Source organism: Hemicordylus capensis, chromosome 6 (genome assembly GCF_027244095.1).
Source record: "Hemicordylus capensis ecotype Gifberg chromosome 6, rHemCap1.1.pri, whole genome shotgun sequence".
Taxonomy (NCBI): Eukaryota; Metazoa; Chordata; class Lepidosauria; order Squamata; family Cordylidae; genus Hemicordylus; species Hemicordylus capensis.
In genome coordinates, this window is record NC_069662.1 from 15,646,623 (window position 1) to 15,666,087 (window position 19,465).

A 19,465-nucleotide genomic window follows, 5' to 3' on the forward strand; every position below is an offset into this window, starting at 1 on the left:
TCTCTTAAAAATGCTATAACTACACTAATGTTTGGATTAGTGGGACTGGGAAGATAGGGGGCGTTTAATAGCCAGCATGGTGTAGTGAGTGGTTAGAGTGCTGGACTAGGACCAGGGAGACCCGAGTTCAAATCCCCATTCAGCCATGATACTCGCTGGGTGACTCTGGTCCAGCCACTTTTCTCTTAGCCTAACCTACTTCACAGGGTTGTTGTGAGGAGAAACTTAAGTATGTAGTACACCGCTCTGGGCTCCTTGGAGGAAGAGCGGGATATAAATGTAAAATAAAATAAAATAAATAAAAATAATAAAACCTATAAGACCCAACCCCTGACCTCTCCCAGTTTTAGCCAACGCCCCCCACAGCCTTCTGAAAACACTGGCCTAGGGGGTTGTGTGGAAATTCAAAGTTCAAGGAGTATTTCAGGAGAGAAGATCCAGAGAATTTTCTCAGCTGGTTCCCCACAACAGGAAGACCCGCCTCCCTCTTATTTACACATCAGCTGCTGGGCCTCCCCCCTCCCCACAAGGAGCCTTCTCCTTTCACATCAGCATAACAAACGCCAGGAGCGTTTCCCTTCTTGGCCTTCTTCTTCTGCATAACCCCAAAGGGAGGCTTCTCCGCCCTCCCCCGGGGCTATTTCTCCTCCCTTACCCCCCACCCCAGCATGAAAAGCCATGGAATGAACGCAAACGGCCACTCCACGGCGAAGAGTTGAGTCTGTCTCGAGGAGAAGGAAACGCGACCCAACCTGAGCAGGTGAGCAAGGCGGGGAGGGACATGCAAAACAGGAGCGCGAGGGCCAGGCCAGGCGGCCCAGCTGACTGGCTCTGGCGAGGAGCCCAGCCCGTCACCAACAGGTTGGGCAACTTGTCCATCACCCTAAGAGGGCAGAGCCGGGGACGCCGCCTCCCAGTCCCTCCCCAGTCCACCTGCTTACTAGGCTACCTGGAAGAGCCTCCCCGCCGCTCTCTCACTCCTCTGCAGTGTGGCAGCCAACGGGAACGGGATCTTAGGACTGAGGAATCCACACACCTGTCAGAGACATGGGGAGGCTGCTGGGGTCTCTTGGGGTGCTACTAGGCCTGCTGTTTGGCTGTGGTGAGTACTTCTCGGGTGGTGTTGTGATCGACCGACCGTGCTACCTTGGGTCTCCTCGGTTCCAATAAGTTGTTAGGCGCTGTCCTCCCTTTTCCTCACGTCCACACCCTGCATTATGCCTGCCGGCCGTTTCCAGCTCCTCCACTCCGCTTTAGAACTCAATTTGGCTTAGCAGCCGCGCTAAGATCATACCGTTGTTGGGGTGTGTGTGTGTGTGTGTGTGTGGATTTGTCTTATGTTTCAAGTCCTCATTGAGGGTCGAGACCAGTGGTTATGACTTTGTTACAGGGCACTGAGATGGCCCCACAGCTGGGTCACCCTACGATTATGTAGCTCTCTGTGTAAGGCATACATATGTCTGTATGTGTAAGGTGGTGGTAGGACAGAGTTGTGCTTGGTCATGGTATCAGTGTAGGATAAATGCAGTGATTCACAGTTTGTCAATAGACACCTACCTGGGATTAATTGCTTGGTTATAACAAAAGTACTAGGACTAGAATCTCCTTGGGAGTTTTGTTTTGCTTTCTGGCCCGAGTGCCTATGAGGTGTGTAGGCTGGCTGTGGTTATTCAGCAACAATGAAAAGGTACTCTGCACATGTTCAGTGGCATTCTTGTCCTTATTTTTGCTTCCGATCCTTTCAGAGTTGCATTTTGATAGTGAAAACAGACTCTGGAGATCAATTTTTAAAGTTTTTTTTAAAAATCTGCCAACCTAGATGATTTATTTCCTTTATGCCCTGTGAATGTATGCTTTGCTGGAGTTGGCCTTTCTGAGGGGAGGGGAAGGAGAACACTTTAAAAAAAAATCCTTTAAGAGAAGGGTAATTTGACAGACTTGGAACTCTGATCTGCCAGATAATCAGCAGTTTCCCTGTTGTGGGTTTGAAATATATGTGGCTTATCTTTGGGGGTGAGAAGTGTGGCGGGCTGTGATGCCTTCTTAAAATTCAGACACTGCAGCAAACACGTATTAGTCTTCCATTCTTCTTCCTGAGAATGGCATTGTATTGTATGGTTAGGGGAGGGTGGGAAGAGGAGAGATAGGTGCTACATTCCAACAGGACAAAGGTCTGACACTGTGAGCCTTGAGAAAACACAGAAAGAGGAGGGGGCTGGGACCTGAAAAGAGAGCTAGGAGCTCTCTCTATTGGACCTGTCTCAAATCTGGAATGAGGCTTTCCTTCTTAATCTCAGGTATGGTTTGGGGTTCCTATGCCTTCAATGTGACCCACACTGGAATTCCAGAGCTGAAATGTTCTGCACTGCTGCATCTCCTAGCCAGAAACAGTTGCTGCACCTGTTGAGTTTGTGCTTGTGCTGTTAAAAAATAAAATAAAATGGTTGCAACCTAGGTAGAGATGTTGTAGTAAGCTAATGCTTCACCTTTTATTAGAAAGGGGACTGCTTAAAAGCCACCCCTCTTAATCTGGAAACCTTGAGGGCTTGGTTCTGAGTCAGAGATGAAGGAAATACTGTCTTTGTGTGCGCTCAGAGGTACTCGTCTTCTTTAGTAGCTGGTTCCAGGGCAGTGCATGCTAGTGAAATGGAGCAGGGGGGTGGTAGACTAGACGGAACTTCAGCCTTCATCCCCGGGAGCGAAATGCAGCCTCCTGGCCAGAGGGCCTCTAACCTTTTTACTGCCTCGCCCTGAAAACCTTTCCTGGCCTTCTCTTTTTCAAATAGTGCAAAAAACAGCTTGTGAAACTTCCGTTATCTTTCTTCTGGCAAACCCGAAACTCCTTGTAACTGGACACCTGTGTGTGTGTATATGAGAGAGAGAGAGAGAGAGAGAGAGAGAGAGAGAGAGAGAGGCAGGCAGGCAGGCAGGCAGGCAGGCAGGCAGGCGGGAGCTAAGCAGGTGATCAAGAGACCTTGGTGGTGCGGTGTGTGTGTGAATGTAGTGTGTTCAACTTGTTCACCAGTGTCTGTGTTCAGCCCAGAAATCCCCACTGTGGATGGGCCTGTATCCAGGGGTGCAGCTCTCCAGTGCAGAGGGGGATGTTCCTAAGCCCCTAAGGTCAGGGTGGTGGTGGTGACAGCTTGCTTTTTGCTCTCCCCATCACGCCTCTCTGAAGAAGATGGCAGGGAGCCATGCCCTCCCTCCCATCTTCTCTTGCTGTCCCAGAGCCCACTCTGACCTTGCTACACCCCTGTCTGTATACCCATGAAGGAGAGGGACAGGGTTGAAGGGTCATTCTTCTCAGGTTCTAATTTGTACCAGAGCTGATCAGGGTGTCATGCTGGGACCTGTTTTCAGTGGCAAGCCTCAGCCTCAAGACAGTAGCATTTTTTTATTATTTTATTTTATTTTATTTTTACATTTATGTCCCGCTCTTCCTTCAAGGAGCCCAGAGCCCATACTACATACTTGAGTTTCTCCTCACAACAACCCTGTGAAGTAGGTTAGGCTGAGAGAGAAGTGACTGGCCCAGAGTCACCCAGCTAATCTCATGGCTGAATAGGGATTTGAACTCGGGTCTCCCCAGTCCTAGTCCAGCACTCTAACCACTACGCCACGCTGGCTGTAAAGTTAAGTTAAAGTTAATGTATAAAGTTAATAGCACCTTCAAGCATATGCAGAGTTGTTTTTTCTCTTACCACTGAGAAATCACAGCCAGTCTCCACACATCTAGGATAGTTAGGGGGCATATCTCTCCAGTGTGTTTGAACCTGAGCACCAATCAGCCATGGTATTAGCGAAGATGGCAATTGACTTGCAAAGTATCCATGAATGCAGAGTCAGATCAATTCAAAATATGTGGCATTACCTCAGCAGAGCCTCCCCCCACCCACAACCGCCACCCCACAGAGCCTTTAACAACTGCAGGAGAGACAGAAATTGCCTTATCACTATATCTTCATGCTGGGAAGAGCTGCATCCATTGAAATTCTGCCTGCATTGCAGCTGTGAAAGGCACAGAGAGAAAACAAAAGAGGCAGTTCTTATTAACCTCATGGATTTCTTATGGGCTTTAATTTTTTTTACTGGAAAGGGTCGAATTTGAACCAGTTAGGTTGAAATTCGACGTCTTGCAAATTAATTGTTAGAAAAATGGCATCAGAACTCAGCGAATGGCACAAATTTGCCCCAGGGGGTGTATCAGGAAGTGCCTCTGTAACATTCTTTGGTTCAGTCCATCATCCTGCAGGTGAAGCACTGTCAGATAGGCATTAACAGGCTGGGTTGGTTTCTTTCTGTGACATTTGTCTGCAAGGGTGGGGCAATCTTGGATGTCATAGGCAGGTTACCTGACCAGTTGGGCCTGGCTCTATTTTTAAACGTCCTACTTGCTCACACCACCACAACCTTCTAATGGCAGGTCAAAAATAGCAGCCACCATGTGTGAAGGCTAGCCACGCGGCCTGGAATTTAGACTCCAGCATTTGGGCCCTTGCGGGGTGCCGGTTTGTGCTGAAGGGTTGTGTATCATTTGGGAAGACGGCCAAGTGACCTGGCCAAGGCTGTTCCGCCCAGGTCATTTGGAGGGCAGACTGCAAGTAGAGGGTCAAGGAGAAATCCAACACCCCATAGAACAGGTCTGCTGAATTTAGGCCCTCCAGCTGTTTTTGGACTACAGCTCTCATAATCCCCAGTCACAGTGCCCAATCGCCAGGGAACTATGGGAGTTGTAGGTCAACATCTGCAGGAGGGCCAAAGGTGAGCAGCCCTGCCATAGAAGGATGTGTTCATTCCAGAAAGCAGCTACAGGTGCAGGAGGTTGAGAATAGTGGCTCAAGTACTCTTGTTTGGAAAAGGTTAGGGGTTTCCAAAGAGGGGCAACAGGCCTCCTATTAAATGGGTCATGATGGGGTGGGTGAGCTGAAGAATATTACTGTTTTCCTGCAGCCCCCATGGCCAAGCTCCAGAACAAAATTGGTTGCATTGTAATCCAGAAGGATGGAGGATAAATCTATATAATTAATTCTCTTAGCCGGTGTGTGTCCAGGATTTGGCAGCGGAACTCTCACGGCACACTGCGAGAGTTCTGGTGGAGTGAGGAAGAGAGGGGGAAGAAAGTGCCGGTGGTGGCCGGCCAGCCGGTGGGCGGAGGAGGGGCGGAGAGAAAAGCAGCAGTGGGCGGGGGGGGGGGGGAGAGAAAGGCAGCAGGCGGGTGAGAAAAACGGTGGCGGGTGAAGTGGTGGGAGAGTAAAGCGGCGGCGGTGGGAGGGCGGAGGGAGGTAGAGAAAAGCTCGCAGGCAGACGGGAGGGAGAAAAAAACAGCAGTGGTGGGGCCCTTCTTGGGCTCTTTGTGGGGGGAGGAACTGGAGGGGAGGAGGGCTGGAGAGCGCAGGGCCGGAGGGAAGGGAAAGAAAGGAGAGACGGGGCAGGAGGAAGAGGAAGGGAAAAACAGCCGGCCCCAAAGCGCTGCACAGATGCTCTGTGCGGGGTTGGCTAGTTTGTAATAGTTTGCAATAAATGAAGGCTGGGGAATGGGGTTAATCTGAGCTAGAACTGAACAGTCTTAAGTCCCAGAAAGTGCACTTAACACTGGGACGCGTGGAAGAGCAAGAGTGCTGCTGAGCATGTGCAGAGTACACTATTTCCCCCCCCTCCTACCACAAGAATGTGACTGTGGCTCCATGCAAGGCAGGCTTGAGATCCAGCACCTCTTGTGTGTGTGTGAATGGATATTTTATTACAGTCAATGACCAGCTGTTAATGCACCAAATAACATTTTGTGTTTTGGAATTGTGCATATTATAAGTTAGCAGACAGATGAGGGAACAACTTCCCAAACTGTGTAACAGAAAAAACACTTTGAACATCAAATCTGATTTTGACATACTTTAATAAGGTTGAAGGAGGGCAGAAGGGCCTTCTTTCCCATTTGCCTGGAAACGGCCATTCCCAGGTCAAGAGCAGCACCCCCTAAACCAGGGGTTCTCAACCCCAGATGCTGTTGGACTACAACTCCCATCATCCCCAGCCATTGTAGCTGTGGCTGATGGGAGCTGTAGTCAAACAACATCTCAACCTTGCCCTTGATGGCTCGTCCTTTTCCACCTTGCATATTATGGACAATCCAGCAATTCAGCATTCTGGTGAGGCAAAATCAACAGGATGTCAAGGGACTTCAGCCACTCCGTATAATCATCAGTAAAGTTGCATTGAATTGTTTTAACCATTAACGGATCATTAAGGACAAATGCTCTTATTCAAAACAGAAAATTCCGTTTTCAGAGTGGTTAAGGAAGGGGGAAATAACCCAACCACTGTGTTGTATTTCTAACGATTTGCCATTCCCAGTTATCTCTCCGAAAACACACATTGCATTGTTCTTTGTTGCTTCCAGAATAGTGTTGCCAACTAACCAGAAAAAAACTGGCATGGCCTGCTCTTGTGCCTGAAATAGCATCTTGAGAGCTGCAGGTGAAGCTTTCCACAGCATTACCACCTGCTAATGTTTCCATGTCAAGCTGCTGGCACAGCTACAGATGTTGTTTGAGATGTTGCCTGTTCCAGAAGCCCCTTTCTCCTCAAACACATAATGTATTTAACTTAAAGACAGGACTTATTTGAAATGTGTCCAGATACTCACTTCTGCCTAAGCACCTTCCATAATACTTTCTTCCTAAGGACCAAATTCCCAGTGTGTAAACAATCCAACAAATGTATGGAAAAGTGGCAGCCCCTGTCCCCTAAAGGGGCAAAGCTATGTAGGGCTTCCTCCTCGATTACTCAGTGCCTTCAGGGATAAAACTCTGCAGAACCACGCTTCATGTGGCTTTTCAGGTTCCCTTCCTCACCTATTGTGTCCCCATGACTGTGGTGTGGCCAGCGTCAGAACAGGTTAATCTCCCAGGAATCCCTGGCATGGCAGGATTCTTGTTCTGCAAAGTTTGCTCTAGGGTTCACACAGGTTAGGAAACGAGTTCTCTTCCTGAGAAGCAGAGCTGTAGCAAGCTGCTAGTGGGAGAGAAACTGGGGCACAAGCTCCCCGCCCAAGTTCCACTCCCAAGGATTGCTCCCGGGACAGAAAGTGCAATCCAAAGAGAGGAAACCTTGGGAAAGCCCAGACGAGCTCACCTTTCCCTCGGTGTCAATATGATGATGTCAGCTAGTGCTTAATTTCCAAATGAAAAATGCCCTTAGACTATAAATGCCCTCAAAGCATTCTGGCATCGTTCTTGTGCCTTTCACAATGGACCGAAATTCAATAAATGCCGCTTCTTGTTGCACCTACCCCAGGTGCAGCTGGTGAGCGAAAGCTGTGCAGCATTTAAAGGCCTAGTGCTGCCTGAGTGGCACTTTGCACATGTTCAGCTGTACTCCAAGCCTTAATGTTGAAAAGCAGGTCTACGGCTGAACCTTGGCTCAAATGCACATCTATCTGGGATCTGGACAGGTTGAGATTCATACAGTAAGCAGGATCTAGTGGTAACTGGCGAAAGTTTTTCCTGGACTGTTTCACTTCAGATGGGAGGGGTCAAGTCTGACTGTTGCTCTTTCGCCTAAAACAGCATGCTGGGTAGAGGGTTCAGTCTAGCCTTATCGCTGTCATACCCATTTTTTGTGTGCAGGCAGCAGGCAGGGGGGTTCCCCGTGAGGGAAAGCTGTTCTTGTGGTAGCAAGCATGAGTTGTCCCCTTAGCTAAGCAGGGTCCACCCTGGTTTCATATGAAATGGGAGACTGGATGTGTGAGCACTGCAAGATATTCCCCTCAGGGAATGGAGCCGCTCTGGGAAGAGCAGAAGGTTCCAAGTTCCCTCCCTGGCAGCATCTCCAAGATAGGGCTGAGAGAGATTCCTGCCTGCAACCTTGGAGAAGCCACTGCCAGTCTGTGCAGTAGACAATACTGAGCAAGATGGACCAATGGTCTGACTCAGTATATGGCAGCTTCCTATGTTCCCACCCACCCCCACCTGTAACCTGAAGTGGTACAGTCCAGGAAAAAACATTACCAGTTGATTCTAGTGAACACATGCCTTATAAATACAGTATTCCAGTTCTGGATGGTGAGAGGATTTTGGTGGATTGCAGCCCAGAGAAGATAGCACATCAGCACACAAGATAATGGATTACAGTAGGATTCTTGGGTTTTATCCTGGACTTAAGGAAAACATAATACAGGTGAAACTCGGAAAATTAGAATATTGTGCAAAAGTCCATTAATTTCAGTAATGCAAATTAAAAGGTGAAACTGATATATGAGACAGACGCATTACATGCAAAGCGAGATAAGTCAAGCCTTAATTTGTTATAATTGTGATGATCATGGCGTACAGCTCATGAAAACCCCAAATCCACAATCTCAGAAAATTAGAATATTACATGGAACCAAGAAGACAAGGATTGTAGAATAGAACAATATCGGACCTCTGAAAAGTATACAGTGTACTGTGCTTGATTGGCCAGCAAACCCGCCTGACCTGACCCCATAGAGAATCTATGGGGCATTGCCAAGAGAAAGATGAGAGACATGAGACCAAACAATGCAGAATTGCTGAAGGCCGCTAATGAAGCATCCTGGTCTTCCATAAGACCTCATCAGTGCCAGAGGCTGATAGCATCCATGCCACGCCGCACTGAGGCAGTAATTGCTGCAAAAGGGCCCTAAACCAAGTACTGAATACATATGCATGCTTATGCTTTTCAGAGGTCCGATTTGTTCTATTCTACAATCCTTGTCTTCTTGGTTCCATGTAATATTCTAATTTTCTGAGATTGTGGATTTGGGGTTTTCATGAGCTGTACGCCATGATCATCACAATTATAACAAATTAAGGCTTGACTTATCTCGCTTTGCATGTAATGCGTCTGTCTCATATATCAGTTTCACTTTTTAATTTGCATTACTGAAATTAATGGACTTTTGCACGATATTCTAATTTTCCGAGTTTCACCTGTATGATAAAAACAAAATAAAATGAGACCTGGTGCCTCTTTAAGAATTGTTGGTGTTCAGAAACTGAAACACAGAGAGGAGGTCTTTGAGGTCATTAATTGGAAAACCTCTTCAGGTATCCTGTTCAGGTATTTTTCCATATAACGCTGAGTTTTCAGTGCTGTTTTTTAGTCTGCATCCAAATGAGCCAAACTGGTTATACCATACTGATATTCTTGTTTTCTTTTCCCCACACGCTTCTCCTGCTCCCACTATTCAGTCGTGAAAGAGAGCAGCACACAAGGTAAGAAATTTGTCAGTGTTGCACCAGGAAGTCATTGATTATCCTTCTCATTTCCTCGAAGGCTAAATTTGACTCCCCTCCTTGGTGCTGATTTAGGCTCCAAGTTTGTTCCCAACTGTTACACTACAGCTGTCAATAATATGCCCATTACCAACCCCTAGAAAATACCACTAAGCAGTTTTCTATATATTCAGAGCAGTGAAACTTTGTCCTCTGTGCACTGGAAATATTCCCCAGCTGCCTTCTGGTGACAGAGCTTCAGCAGCCATTGTGCATACTCCTTCATGAATCTCTTTGTAGCCATAAGGACTAGAAACATGATTTTTAAAAAGCAATTAAAAAGTGAATCTGAGAGATTTTCAGGAAGCTGACTTTGTACCAGTTCCACGTCCTGTGCCTTCTTGTATGTACCTTTCATGGAATCATGGCATATGCACACACGGCTCTGCCCCCGTTCACCTCCAGTGTCGTCACCTGCTTCCCTCCCTTTGCTGGCCATATCATGATGGAATGATCTCACCACCCCAGCACCGGCTGTCATTATACTGTGCTTCAGCTGGTGGAGGGATGTGGAATGGGGCGGGCCACTGCAGCTCCCACCCCCGGCAGCCTGTATGCAGAGCACACACTTGCTCAGTTATGGATCTTCCCCATCACCTCTTGTGATTGCTGATCATCGTATCAAAAGTAATGTGGGGATTTCTACAATGCGCTTTTCACCCTACAAAATGCTTTATGATCCTTCTCTCTCTGATCCGCAGTACTATGTGGGACGCCTGCCATGGGGCGGATCGTGGGTGGTATGGATGCCCAAAGTGGACAGTGGCCCTGGCAGGTCAACGTTAACTTCGACGGACATCACGTTTGCGGAGCGACCCTCATAGCATCCCAGTGGCTGATCACAGCGGCCCATTGCTTTCCCTCGTAAGTGCAAGGTGTCTCTGGGAGATGCTGCTGCTGTGGGGGTTGAAGAGTAGAGAGGAGCAGCTATGGTGTCTTTGGGAGGCAAAACCTAAATGGAACAAGGGACAGGTGGTAGAGTTCAAGATCTGGGGCTGGGTTGCAAGCTGGTGAGGCCTGGGGGGTATTCTTCACGTGGAAATGCCTAGAATGCAACAGATCCTACTCCCCCCATCCCCAATCCAGAATAGCTGGATTTTAGTATTGGAAGGGACCTCTGAGGTCTTCTCATCCAACTCCCTGTCAGTGCAGGAAACTGCTATAGCATCTCTGACAGGCGTCAGCAGCTCCCAAATTAACTAGCTGCAGCTCTATCTCTGGCCACAGTGGTCAAAAGGCTGGGGATGATGGGGGTTGTAGTCCAAAATCAAGAAGCTACCTAAGACTGCTAGCCTAACTCTGCTTCTGTGTAATTTCCACCCAGTGCTTCTAGCCCTGCCTTCAGGAGCAACAGAGAACAAGTTCAAAGCATGTTGTGTAAATGATCTTGTAATCCTTAAAATAACAAGGCAGGTTAGTAGTCATATCCCTATATTTCAGACAAGGCTGAGGCTGAGAGGCTGGCCTAAGGCCATCTAGCGAGTTCATGGCAGAAGCAAGACATGAACCCAGGATTTCCTGGTTTGTAATTTAGTTTCTCAGGACCAAACTACATGTGTCCTCAATCATGTCATTTGACCCAGTGTGGAGTGTGTGTGGTGAGGTGGTGGTGGAATCTGAATCGGTCTCTGAGGTTGGTCTCTGGGTCATCTAGGAGAGACCATATTACTCCTGTGTCAAAAGGACTACACTGGCTGCTGATATGTTTCTGGGTGTAATACAAGGTGCTGGTTATTACCTATAAAGCCCTAAACAGCTTCAGCCCTTGGTATTTAAGAGAACGTTGTCTTCGCCATGAGTCCCATTGCCTGTTAAGATCATCTGGAGAGGTTCGCTGGTGGTTGCCGCCAACTCATTTGGCGGCTACTCAGGAACGGGCCTTCTCCATTGCTGCCCCTGGACTTTGGAATGCGCTCCCTGTTAAAATAAGGGCCTCCTCATCTCTGGCAACTTTTAAAAAGGCACTGAAGACACATTTATTCACCCAGGCGTTTAATTAGATTCATGGTTTTAAATGATTTTAATGTTAACGATTTGGATGTTTACATGATTTTAATTGTTTAATTTAGTTTTGGTTTTGATTGTTAATTGATTGTTAATTGTGTTTGTTTTGATGTAAACCACCCTGAGCCATTTTTGGAAGGGTGGCATATAAATATAAATAAATAAATCGGGATTACATAGGGAAAAGGGGTTTTCAACCTTTGCCCCTGCCACAGTCTCATTCAGGATCAAGGCCCCCATCCCTTCTGTGTGCATAAACAAAGAAACATGCCTGCCAAATGACATGATGAACATTGTGTCTGGATTGACCCTCGGTCACTATGCTCCAATGGTTCTGAATTGACGAAACTGTTTGGTAATAGGGTTGGGACAGAGAAAAGGAAGTTGTTATTTATAGAACACTTAGTTAAGTTATGGAATTCACAACTGCAGGGGTGCTTGACCTTAGATCCTCAGATGTTGTTGGACTACAAACCCCCAACGTCCGCATCTACAATGGATGATGGGAGTTGTAGTTCAACAACATCTAGGAACCCAAAGTTGAGAACCCCTGCACTACTGTACAATGTAGTGATGGTCACTGTCCTAGATTTAGAAATGAGACACATCCATGGACAAGTTGAACATCTGTTCCTATATGATCCCCACTGCCCATTAAGGTCATGCGGAGGTCTGCTGACTTCTCTGTAGCCGCTCCTGAGTTTTTGGAATGCACTCCCTGTTGAGATATGAGATGAACATATTTGGTGGCCTTTAAGAAGGCCTTGAAAACACTTGTTTTTTTGCGGGGGGTGGGGCAGGCTTTTAGCTAACGTTATTAAATTGCGTTTCAAGTATTTCCTTTGCTCCTAACTGTTTATATTGTCCATCATCAAGCCACCTTGAGACCTGATGACTGACAATATTAAAATATAATAAATAATATAAACAAACTAGTAAAAGAGCTTGCAGTTTGCAAGCATTCCTCCTGTACCACAAAATGACCGTGTACTCTCCCTTCACGCCTTGTAGTTGATGACCAGAAGAGCTGCTTTCTTGTGAGGATGCAATAGGGTTGCTGCCAAGAACCTGCCTTAAAAAGACACATTCTAGGGAGACTGAATGAGACAGACAAATATCGATATCTAGTGCAAAATTGTCTGTATATTTCAATTTCTTAAGCAAGTTGAATGGAAATCTGACATAGATTTAAAAAAAAAAATCCAGTGAAACAACATAGTTGGTTTCTTCCTTATTCTGTGAAAGTCTGGACTTCCTGTCTGTAAACGTACCTGAGAAAAATGCCAACGTTTCTCAGAAGGCTTTTTACAATGGGAGAGATTTTCTGGGAAATTAGTGGATTTTTCTGGGGTCTTTGGTTTTTCTGGTAATGTGGGCAAGGTCTGGAACTGACCTGTAATGGCATGTGGTTTGGTCTGGGAGTTTCATGTCAGAAAATGATTGAGTGAGTAAGGACCAAGTGTGTGCTTGCTCTGTCTCTCTGTCTGTCTCTCCTCCCCCCACCCTACCCTACCCTACCCTCTGATGCTGGGAAGAAGACTAGGTGGGAGGGTGTGTCCTCGGTGCTCTGCTTAGGTCCTTCCTAGAGAGATCTGTCTGGCCACTATTGACATGTATGACCCCGGGTCCGATCCTGCAGAGCTGCTCTTAAGTGCTTAGTGCCACACTCTGTGTGCATCCTAAAACTGCAGTTTGATACAGACCTGTTGCTTTCTCTTCTCTCGACAGGATTAATCCAATTGGCCAGTATGAGGTGACTTTAGGGGCCTTCCAGCTCAAAAACCCCTCCCCAGACATTAGAGGGAGGCAGGTGGAGCAAGTGATCAAGCACCCCGACTACACCAATGATGAAGGATCGAAAGGGGACATCGCCCTTGTGAAGCTCAAGGAACCAGTCTCCTACTCCCGCACCATCCGGCCCATTTGCCTGCCCGCCACCTCCGTCAGCTTCCCCAATGGCATGAAGTGCACCGTCACGGGCTGGGGGAACGTCCTCACCCATAGTAAGGAAGAAATATGTCACCTGGAGACTGTAATCGTGGGATTATACAAATATGACAAATATTTATATACTGCTTTTCAACAAAAGTTCCCGAAGCGGTTTACATAGATATATATAAATAAAATAAAATGGCTCCCTGTCCCCAAAGGGCTCACAATCTAAAAAAGAAACATAAGATAGACACCAGCAACAGCCACTGGGGGGAAAATGCGGTGCTGGGGATGGATAGGGCCAGTTGCTCTCCTCCTGCTAAATAAAGAGAATCGCCACTTTAAAAAGGTGCCTCTTTGCTCAGTTAGCAGTTATCCTTGTCCTAGCTCTAAAACAGGGTTTTTTCAGCCTTGGGCCCCCAGATGTTGTTGGTTGGGGATGATGGAGTTAGCTCCCATCCAGAACATCTGGAGACTCAGGGTCAGGAAATCTTTCTCTAGGATGCAAGCACATCTGGGATAGGGGAGCAGCAGTTAGAGAAGGGTCGCTCACTGCCATAATACAGCCTGGACTTATCAGGGCTCAGGCCCCAGAACCTCTGTATTTAAATGCTGGGGCACAGAACTGGATCATACAAAATAATAATGAAGAAGACCACTCTGAGGATGTCCAGAGTATCTTTCTCTCACAAAAGGCTGTTGTTAAATGCAGCCCAGCCATATTTATGGGGTCGTTGCTTACAGATCAGGCAGTGGACCTGAGCTCTGGCACATTGCTTGTTGGAATTTATTGCGGGGAAACCCTCCCACTGCAACCCAAATTCCAGCAGGGCAGCCCTTCCCCATGATCTGGACGGTGACATATTGCACAGCGGCACCACCAGCCCCGATGGAAGAGAGGGGCGCATGCGCTGGTTCCATATGAGTGCAACGCCTGTCACTGCTGCTCAGGGGCATCGCTAGGGGAGAGGGGGGCCGTGTTCATCCCACTCCCCAGGAGCCCCTCAGGAGCTGGAGGGCCCGGGTTCTTTGAACCCATCCACTCAATTATAGCTGCACCCTGCCACTGCTAGTGGATGCTGAGAGCCTCTGTGGCTCCTAAGTACCGTGTCTGTGCTGTAGGATGCTTCTCCCATACTGGGAGAAGCCTCCTATAACTCAAGACATAGTCCTTAAGAGCCACGGAGGCTGTCCACAGTGGTGACGACGGGCATTGCATTCTAATGGGACCAGTGTGTGCACCCTGCTTTTCTTTCAACGGAGTGCTGCACAGGATATAAGTTATGGACTCCAACTATGTTATTTCTGAACCTGATTTGTGTGTGTGTGTGATTTGCGATTGTGAGAACGTTTGCAAGCACTTTGAGAACCTCTTGGGGCCATGAAACAGGCTTCAAGTATTTTAAACAGAAGAAAATAACGTGTATTTTATCTTTCCATTTAGCAAGTCTTGCTGCACCCATGACATTACAGCAGCTTGAAGTACCTATTATTGGGACTGACACCTGCAAGTGCTTGTACAACCGGAACCCGGATCCCGAGGACCCTCACATCATCCACAGTGACATGATATGTGCTGGTTTTGCTGAGGGCAAGAAGGACGCCTGTCAGGTGAGGCCGCACTGAAGTTGGGAATTATTAGTGGCCAACGTGATGTGCAGCCTAATGCCAGCCTTCCCGTCCCATGGGGCTGCTGTGCACGTAAAATATAGGCCTAGCAGAGTTGCACAAGAGCACAGTTGTGCAACAACTCAGAAATGTGCACGTGTACTAGTGCAACCAAGCTTCCATTAGAAACAACAAATTCCATTGTACACTTGTGCAGGTGTGCACTTCTGAGTCATTGTGCAGCTCTGTTTAGGTTAGGGTTCCTGTGTGCAGAACTGCTGGCATTAGATTGCACATCATGTTGGCCATTATTTATATTTATATTTATATTCCTCTTTCCCACAAAAGATGTTCACAAAGCAAATTGCATAGTGAAAGAAAGAGAGAAATGGCTCCTTGTCCCAAAGCGCCTCAAAACTGAGGAAAAAACACAAGGGAGACAACAGCAAACAGCCATGGGAGTGACATTGCATTGGGGTTGAATAGAGCCAATTGTTCTCCCCCTGCTAAATATAAGAGAACCACCTCTTAAAAGGTGCCTCATTGCCACTTAATCGGTGCAGCACCCACTGATCATGGAAGTGATGGGGCAGAGTTGCTCGCTTGTTGATTTAGCACAAGAAACCTCCAGCCAAGCTATCCATTTTCCAAAACCCGGGGATCCTGTTCATTTCAGTGAGGTTTGCTAACTTCCCAGTAGATTGTGCCTGGATGTTAATTAGGAAGTCATGGCTGAGCACCAGTTTATAGATTACACAGAAATGAGGAAAGAAGGTGCTGGAGCAAGGGTTCTCAAGTCTGGATCCCCAGATGTTTCTGGACTACAACTCCTATCACCCCCCAGCCCTGATGGCCATTGTAGTCCAACCACATCTGTGGATTCATGTTTGGGAACCCCTGCGCTAGAGTGACTTGTGGGTGTGAATAGCCTTTTCACCAATTAACACATTGAAAATCCCTCTGGCTGCCTTGATGATGGTGTACTTTCTACAATAACGGCAATGATGTGAGAGCTACTTTTCAGTGAGTCCCTCCCACAGTGTTGCTGTAACATCTAAAGGATGCAACTGCATGGTCATGGCCTGTCGTGTGAGTTTTAGTGCAAAATTGTCACCCCCAATCCCAACTGATTGCTGAAGCCTGGATTCCACCTGCTAATTGTGGTACACTGTATAGTGCCTTTGAGTTTTGCATCCATTGGCATGCATGTGCACTAAAGGCACAAGGGATCCACCCACCCTGCTGGAAGCTTAATTTCTAGAGAATCTGGGATGGGAGCTGAAACCTGAGGAATGACAACTCTGGCAACTCTCATGAAAAGAAAATGAACAAGGTATCTCCAAGAGGCAAAAATAGAGACAAAATAGTTACAGTATTTCACCAGGGGCAGATTGTCCCTGGTGAATAAGGACAGTTGGAGCCTATGGGATAATTAAAATACACTGGCTGACATTCTAACAAAGCACTGGTGCTTCTGAAGAGTTCCAGACGAACACCCAAAAATATGTCCCTGAGGGCTGAGCAACCCTCGGGGGCATAGTTGCAGGTGGCACAGAGTACTTCCTGGGGAAGGGGAGATGGTTGAAATCTACCCCCAATGTTGATCTGAGTGAGTTGCAGTTTTCAATGCAACTGAAATACCGGTGCTTCGTTAGTCAGGATGTCAGCCATTAAGAGGAAATTTACATGGAACAATCATGCATGTATGCCTTCGGTGACTTCAGCCCCCTTAACTAGATTAGTTCCATCCAATCATGTTTGAAGGGTCTGACCTCTGTAGGGTCAAGTGCTGCTTATTAGCTTTCGAATTTGAGGGCTCCCAAATTCCCTATTCCCTATCCTCCAAAAGAAAAAAAACCTGACATGCCACCACAGATTTTTTTCCTTCCTAATGCCCTCCATTTTTCTAGGGTGACTCCGGGGGACCCCTGTCATGCCGCTTTGGCAATGCTTGGTTGCTGGCCGGGGTGGTGAGTTGGGGGGACGCATGCGGGGCCGCCAACAGGCCTGGTGTCTATATCCGCATCCCAACCTACGTTGACTGGATTAAGCAGAACATTCCCGAAGTGGAGCTCAACTCGCTGATTGCCGATGTGGAGCCAGTCTCTGAGGAGGGCATGTGCTCCAATACTACTGCTACTACTGACAAGTCTGGCCTTTACAGTGATATCCAGCCCCACCCGGGCTGGAATCGACCCATCACCCCCAACCCGTCTTCCTCAGCCAGCGCTTCCTCCTGGGCCTGCACAGCCAGCCTGCTCCTTCTTTTCCTCCAGTGCTTCCATTATCTCCTATAATTCATACCTCAAATCCAGCCAGTAACCACCTGTGCCAAATGATTTTGTGGGCAAGGGTCTCTTGCTACCTTCATACTCAATAGGATGGTCCCACTATTTCAGTCTGCCACACCATATCTCAGGTTTTTGTGTTGCATTCTGAATGCAGTGCTGTAGGATACGATTGTGCCATATTGTTAGATGATAGACTTGTTTGGGAGCACAGGCTGCCTCCACACCTTGAGACTCAGTCTGCTGTGTACCTCAGACCAATAGCCCGAGCCTCAGTTTAATGTATTTGTCAGCTTTTAAAAGATAGGTTCATTCTCCTGTTCCCAAGCTTCCCTCTGACTTGTGATCACATGTCTCCTGAACTCTTTTTGAATTCCTTACCATGGTTTGATGCAGCTGTATAGGCCCAAGATGGCAGCCACCCTTCAATCTAATATTGGAGTACAGACTCTCATTAAATTATGAAATAGTCTCATCTTTGCCTTATATGCATTCCTAATCCTCTCTGGGTCTCACCTCTCACCAGTCCTGGATTCCTCATCTGGCATTCTATGTTAGACTTCATATCTCCTGCCAACTCATTCCTCACACACATCCCTGTTTTTGACCTGACTCATGACAGACACCCCTCTCAGGTTCATTTCAGGTTTCCTCCAGTCTGTAAAGCCATGGCTTCTCAGAATGTGGTGGCCATCTTTGCTCCATGTGTCATTTCCTCTTCAACTCACTTCCACCTCCTAAAGCTCCCATAGACTCTTGACAGTCTTTTCAGCTTCAATGTGATTTCTACAGGCACACTATAGTTAAGGGTCTGGCCTCACTCTGTGATGTGAGCCAGGCCTTCCCTTCCAAGCCATATTGGTCAATCAAATGCAAGAGCTGTTCTTTAGATCTTAGTTTGGTATCTCATCCTTTTCACTACCTCATAGGTCGGCCTTGTGTACTCTAAACCATCCCCTTCCTCTATCCTTCTAGGGTGACTCTGGGGGACCCCTATCCTGTTATGTAGACAATGCCTGGCTACTGGCTGGGGTGGTGAGCTGGGGGGATGCCTGTGGGCAGCCCAACCGGCCAGGTGTCTATATTAGTGTCTCACCCTACGTCGACTGGATCAAGGAAAATGTTAGAGATGCAACCTTCACTGATGTGACTGTGAAAGAAGAGCCAGTCTCCGAGGAAGAGGTGTGCTCCATGGCACCTGCTCATCTCTTTGTTGCTTGGATTTTGATGGCTTGTTGGGCCTTGATGTACATCTTTGGGGCTGGTTAAGGCTCCGTTTAGCTATTTGCTTCCTTCCAGCCCAGAGACTGAAAAATGAAAAGGAGCAATGGTACCAAGACTATGTAACCTATTTCTGAATTGACTGTTACATTTTGAACTGTTTTTGGAGATTAGGCCCAACTTTGTGTGGTGACTGTACCCCAATTTTCTGACTGATTTTGAAACTGTGGAGACAGTTGCTTCATCTTTGGTCCATTTGTGACCAATGAATCTCTCCACTGGTGGGTGGACATTCTTCAAGCATGTGTGAATGTATCAAGAGTTCTGGTAAATACCAACAGAGCAGTGTTCCAACACTGTCCGCATAACAGCAGTCAATGCAAATGTGAATTAGAAGATGAAATGGAATTGCTTGACACAAACAGGCCTGAATGTCATGTGAGCAGAGCTATTGCCAGTATAGGCAGAGGCTTTAAAAGCATGACACCCTCTTGTGTGAAGAATGAAGGTGAAAAATCTATTACTTGCCCTTCATGGGAATTAACGGACACTTTAAATTTTATTTGCACACTTTTTAAAAAAAGGATACATATGTAATAGGAAGGAGATCACTCAGATACTCCTATGATTGTTTTAAATAAAGATAATGGTAGTTCTACAGTGAAAAGAGCTGAAGTTTTATTATTAAAGGATAACCTTGAAGGTTTTTCCCACCCTGGATGCCTGCATGGAATTGGGGGATGTGGAAGGAACCGGCAGCAAGGACTTTGGATATGTTAAGGGGTAAAATCAGCCATCTGCTTGCAAACACAGAATATAATTGTAGAGGACTGTATGGATGTAAGCAAGTGGCAAATTCTGCAGGTTTATGTGCCACAGTGATAGAAAAGCAGTTGAACATTACAAAGAAACTGCCTTGAATCAAGTGTCAGTACAAGGGTTGCCATGTCTAAATCTTGAGAAGGCTCTAGTTGCAGGATTTTCTAACACCGTGCTACAAAAACAGAAGCTGTACTAGGTGGAATTGTTTCCAATCTTGGGTCATGTTCAGCAAAGTGAAGTTGCCCCAGAATTCTTTTGTTTTCCAGTAGTCATTCCCTTAATGAAGCCACAATCTGT

General features: G+C 47.0%; 1 protein-coding gene across 3 annotated transcripts; it reads left to right on the plus strand.

The window, feature by feature from the left end:
• Positions 1-470: 470 nt before the first annotated feature.
• PRSS8 (serine protease 8) lies at positions 471-19,013 on the plus strand. 3 transcript variants are annotated; one of them, XM_053259735.1, is made up of 6 exons: positions 471-760; positions 9,210-9,233; positions 9,995-10,157; positions 13,026-13,300; positions 14,674-14,840; positions 16,748-18,243. In XM_053259735.1, exons 3-6 carry the CDS (start codon positions 10,015-10,017, stop codon positions 17,132-17,134), a joined length of 972 nt encoding a protein of 323 aa, XP_053115710.1. In that variant the 5' UTR covers positions 471-760; positions 9,210-9,233; positions 9,995-10,014; the 3' UTR covers positions 17,135-18,243. The 3 variants fall into 3 exon arrangements, with proteins under 3 accessions (XP_053115710.1, XP_053115708.1, XP_053115709.1); XM_053259733.1 differs by lacking the exon at positions 471-760 and adding an exon at positions 872-1,102; XM_053259734.1 differs by lacking the exon at positions 471-760 and adding an exon at positions 873-1,102 and having other exon boundaries at positions 18,101-19,013.
• Positions 19,014-19,465: the final 452 nt, after the last annotated feature.

What these genes read in the sequence shown, in the direction of transcription:
- PRSS8 (XM_053259733.1), top strand. Translation starts at nt 1,048, where the DNA reads ATGGGGAGGCTGCTGGGGTCTCTTGGGGTGCTACTAGGCCTGCTGTTT. An exon ending in GGGGAACGTCCTCACCCATA is followed by an intron (nt 13,301 to 14,673) that starts GTAAGGAAGAAA and finishes CTTTCCATTTAG; the next exon opens with CAAGTCTTGCTGCACCCATG. An exon ending in GCAAGAAGGACGCCTGTCAG is followed by an intron (nt 14,841 to 16,747) that starts GTGAGGCCGCAC and finishes CCATTTTTCTAG; the next exon opens with GGTGACTCCGGGGGACCCCT.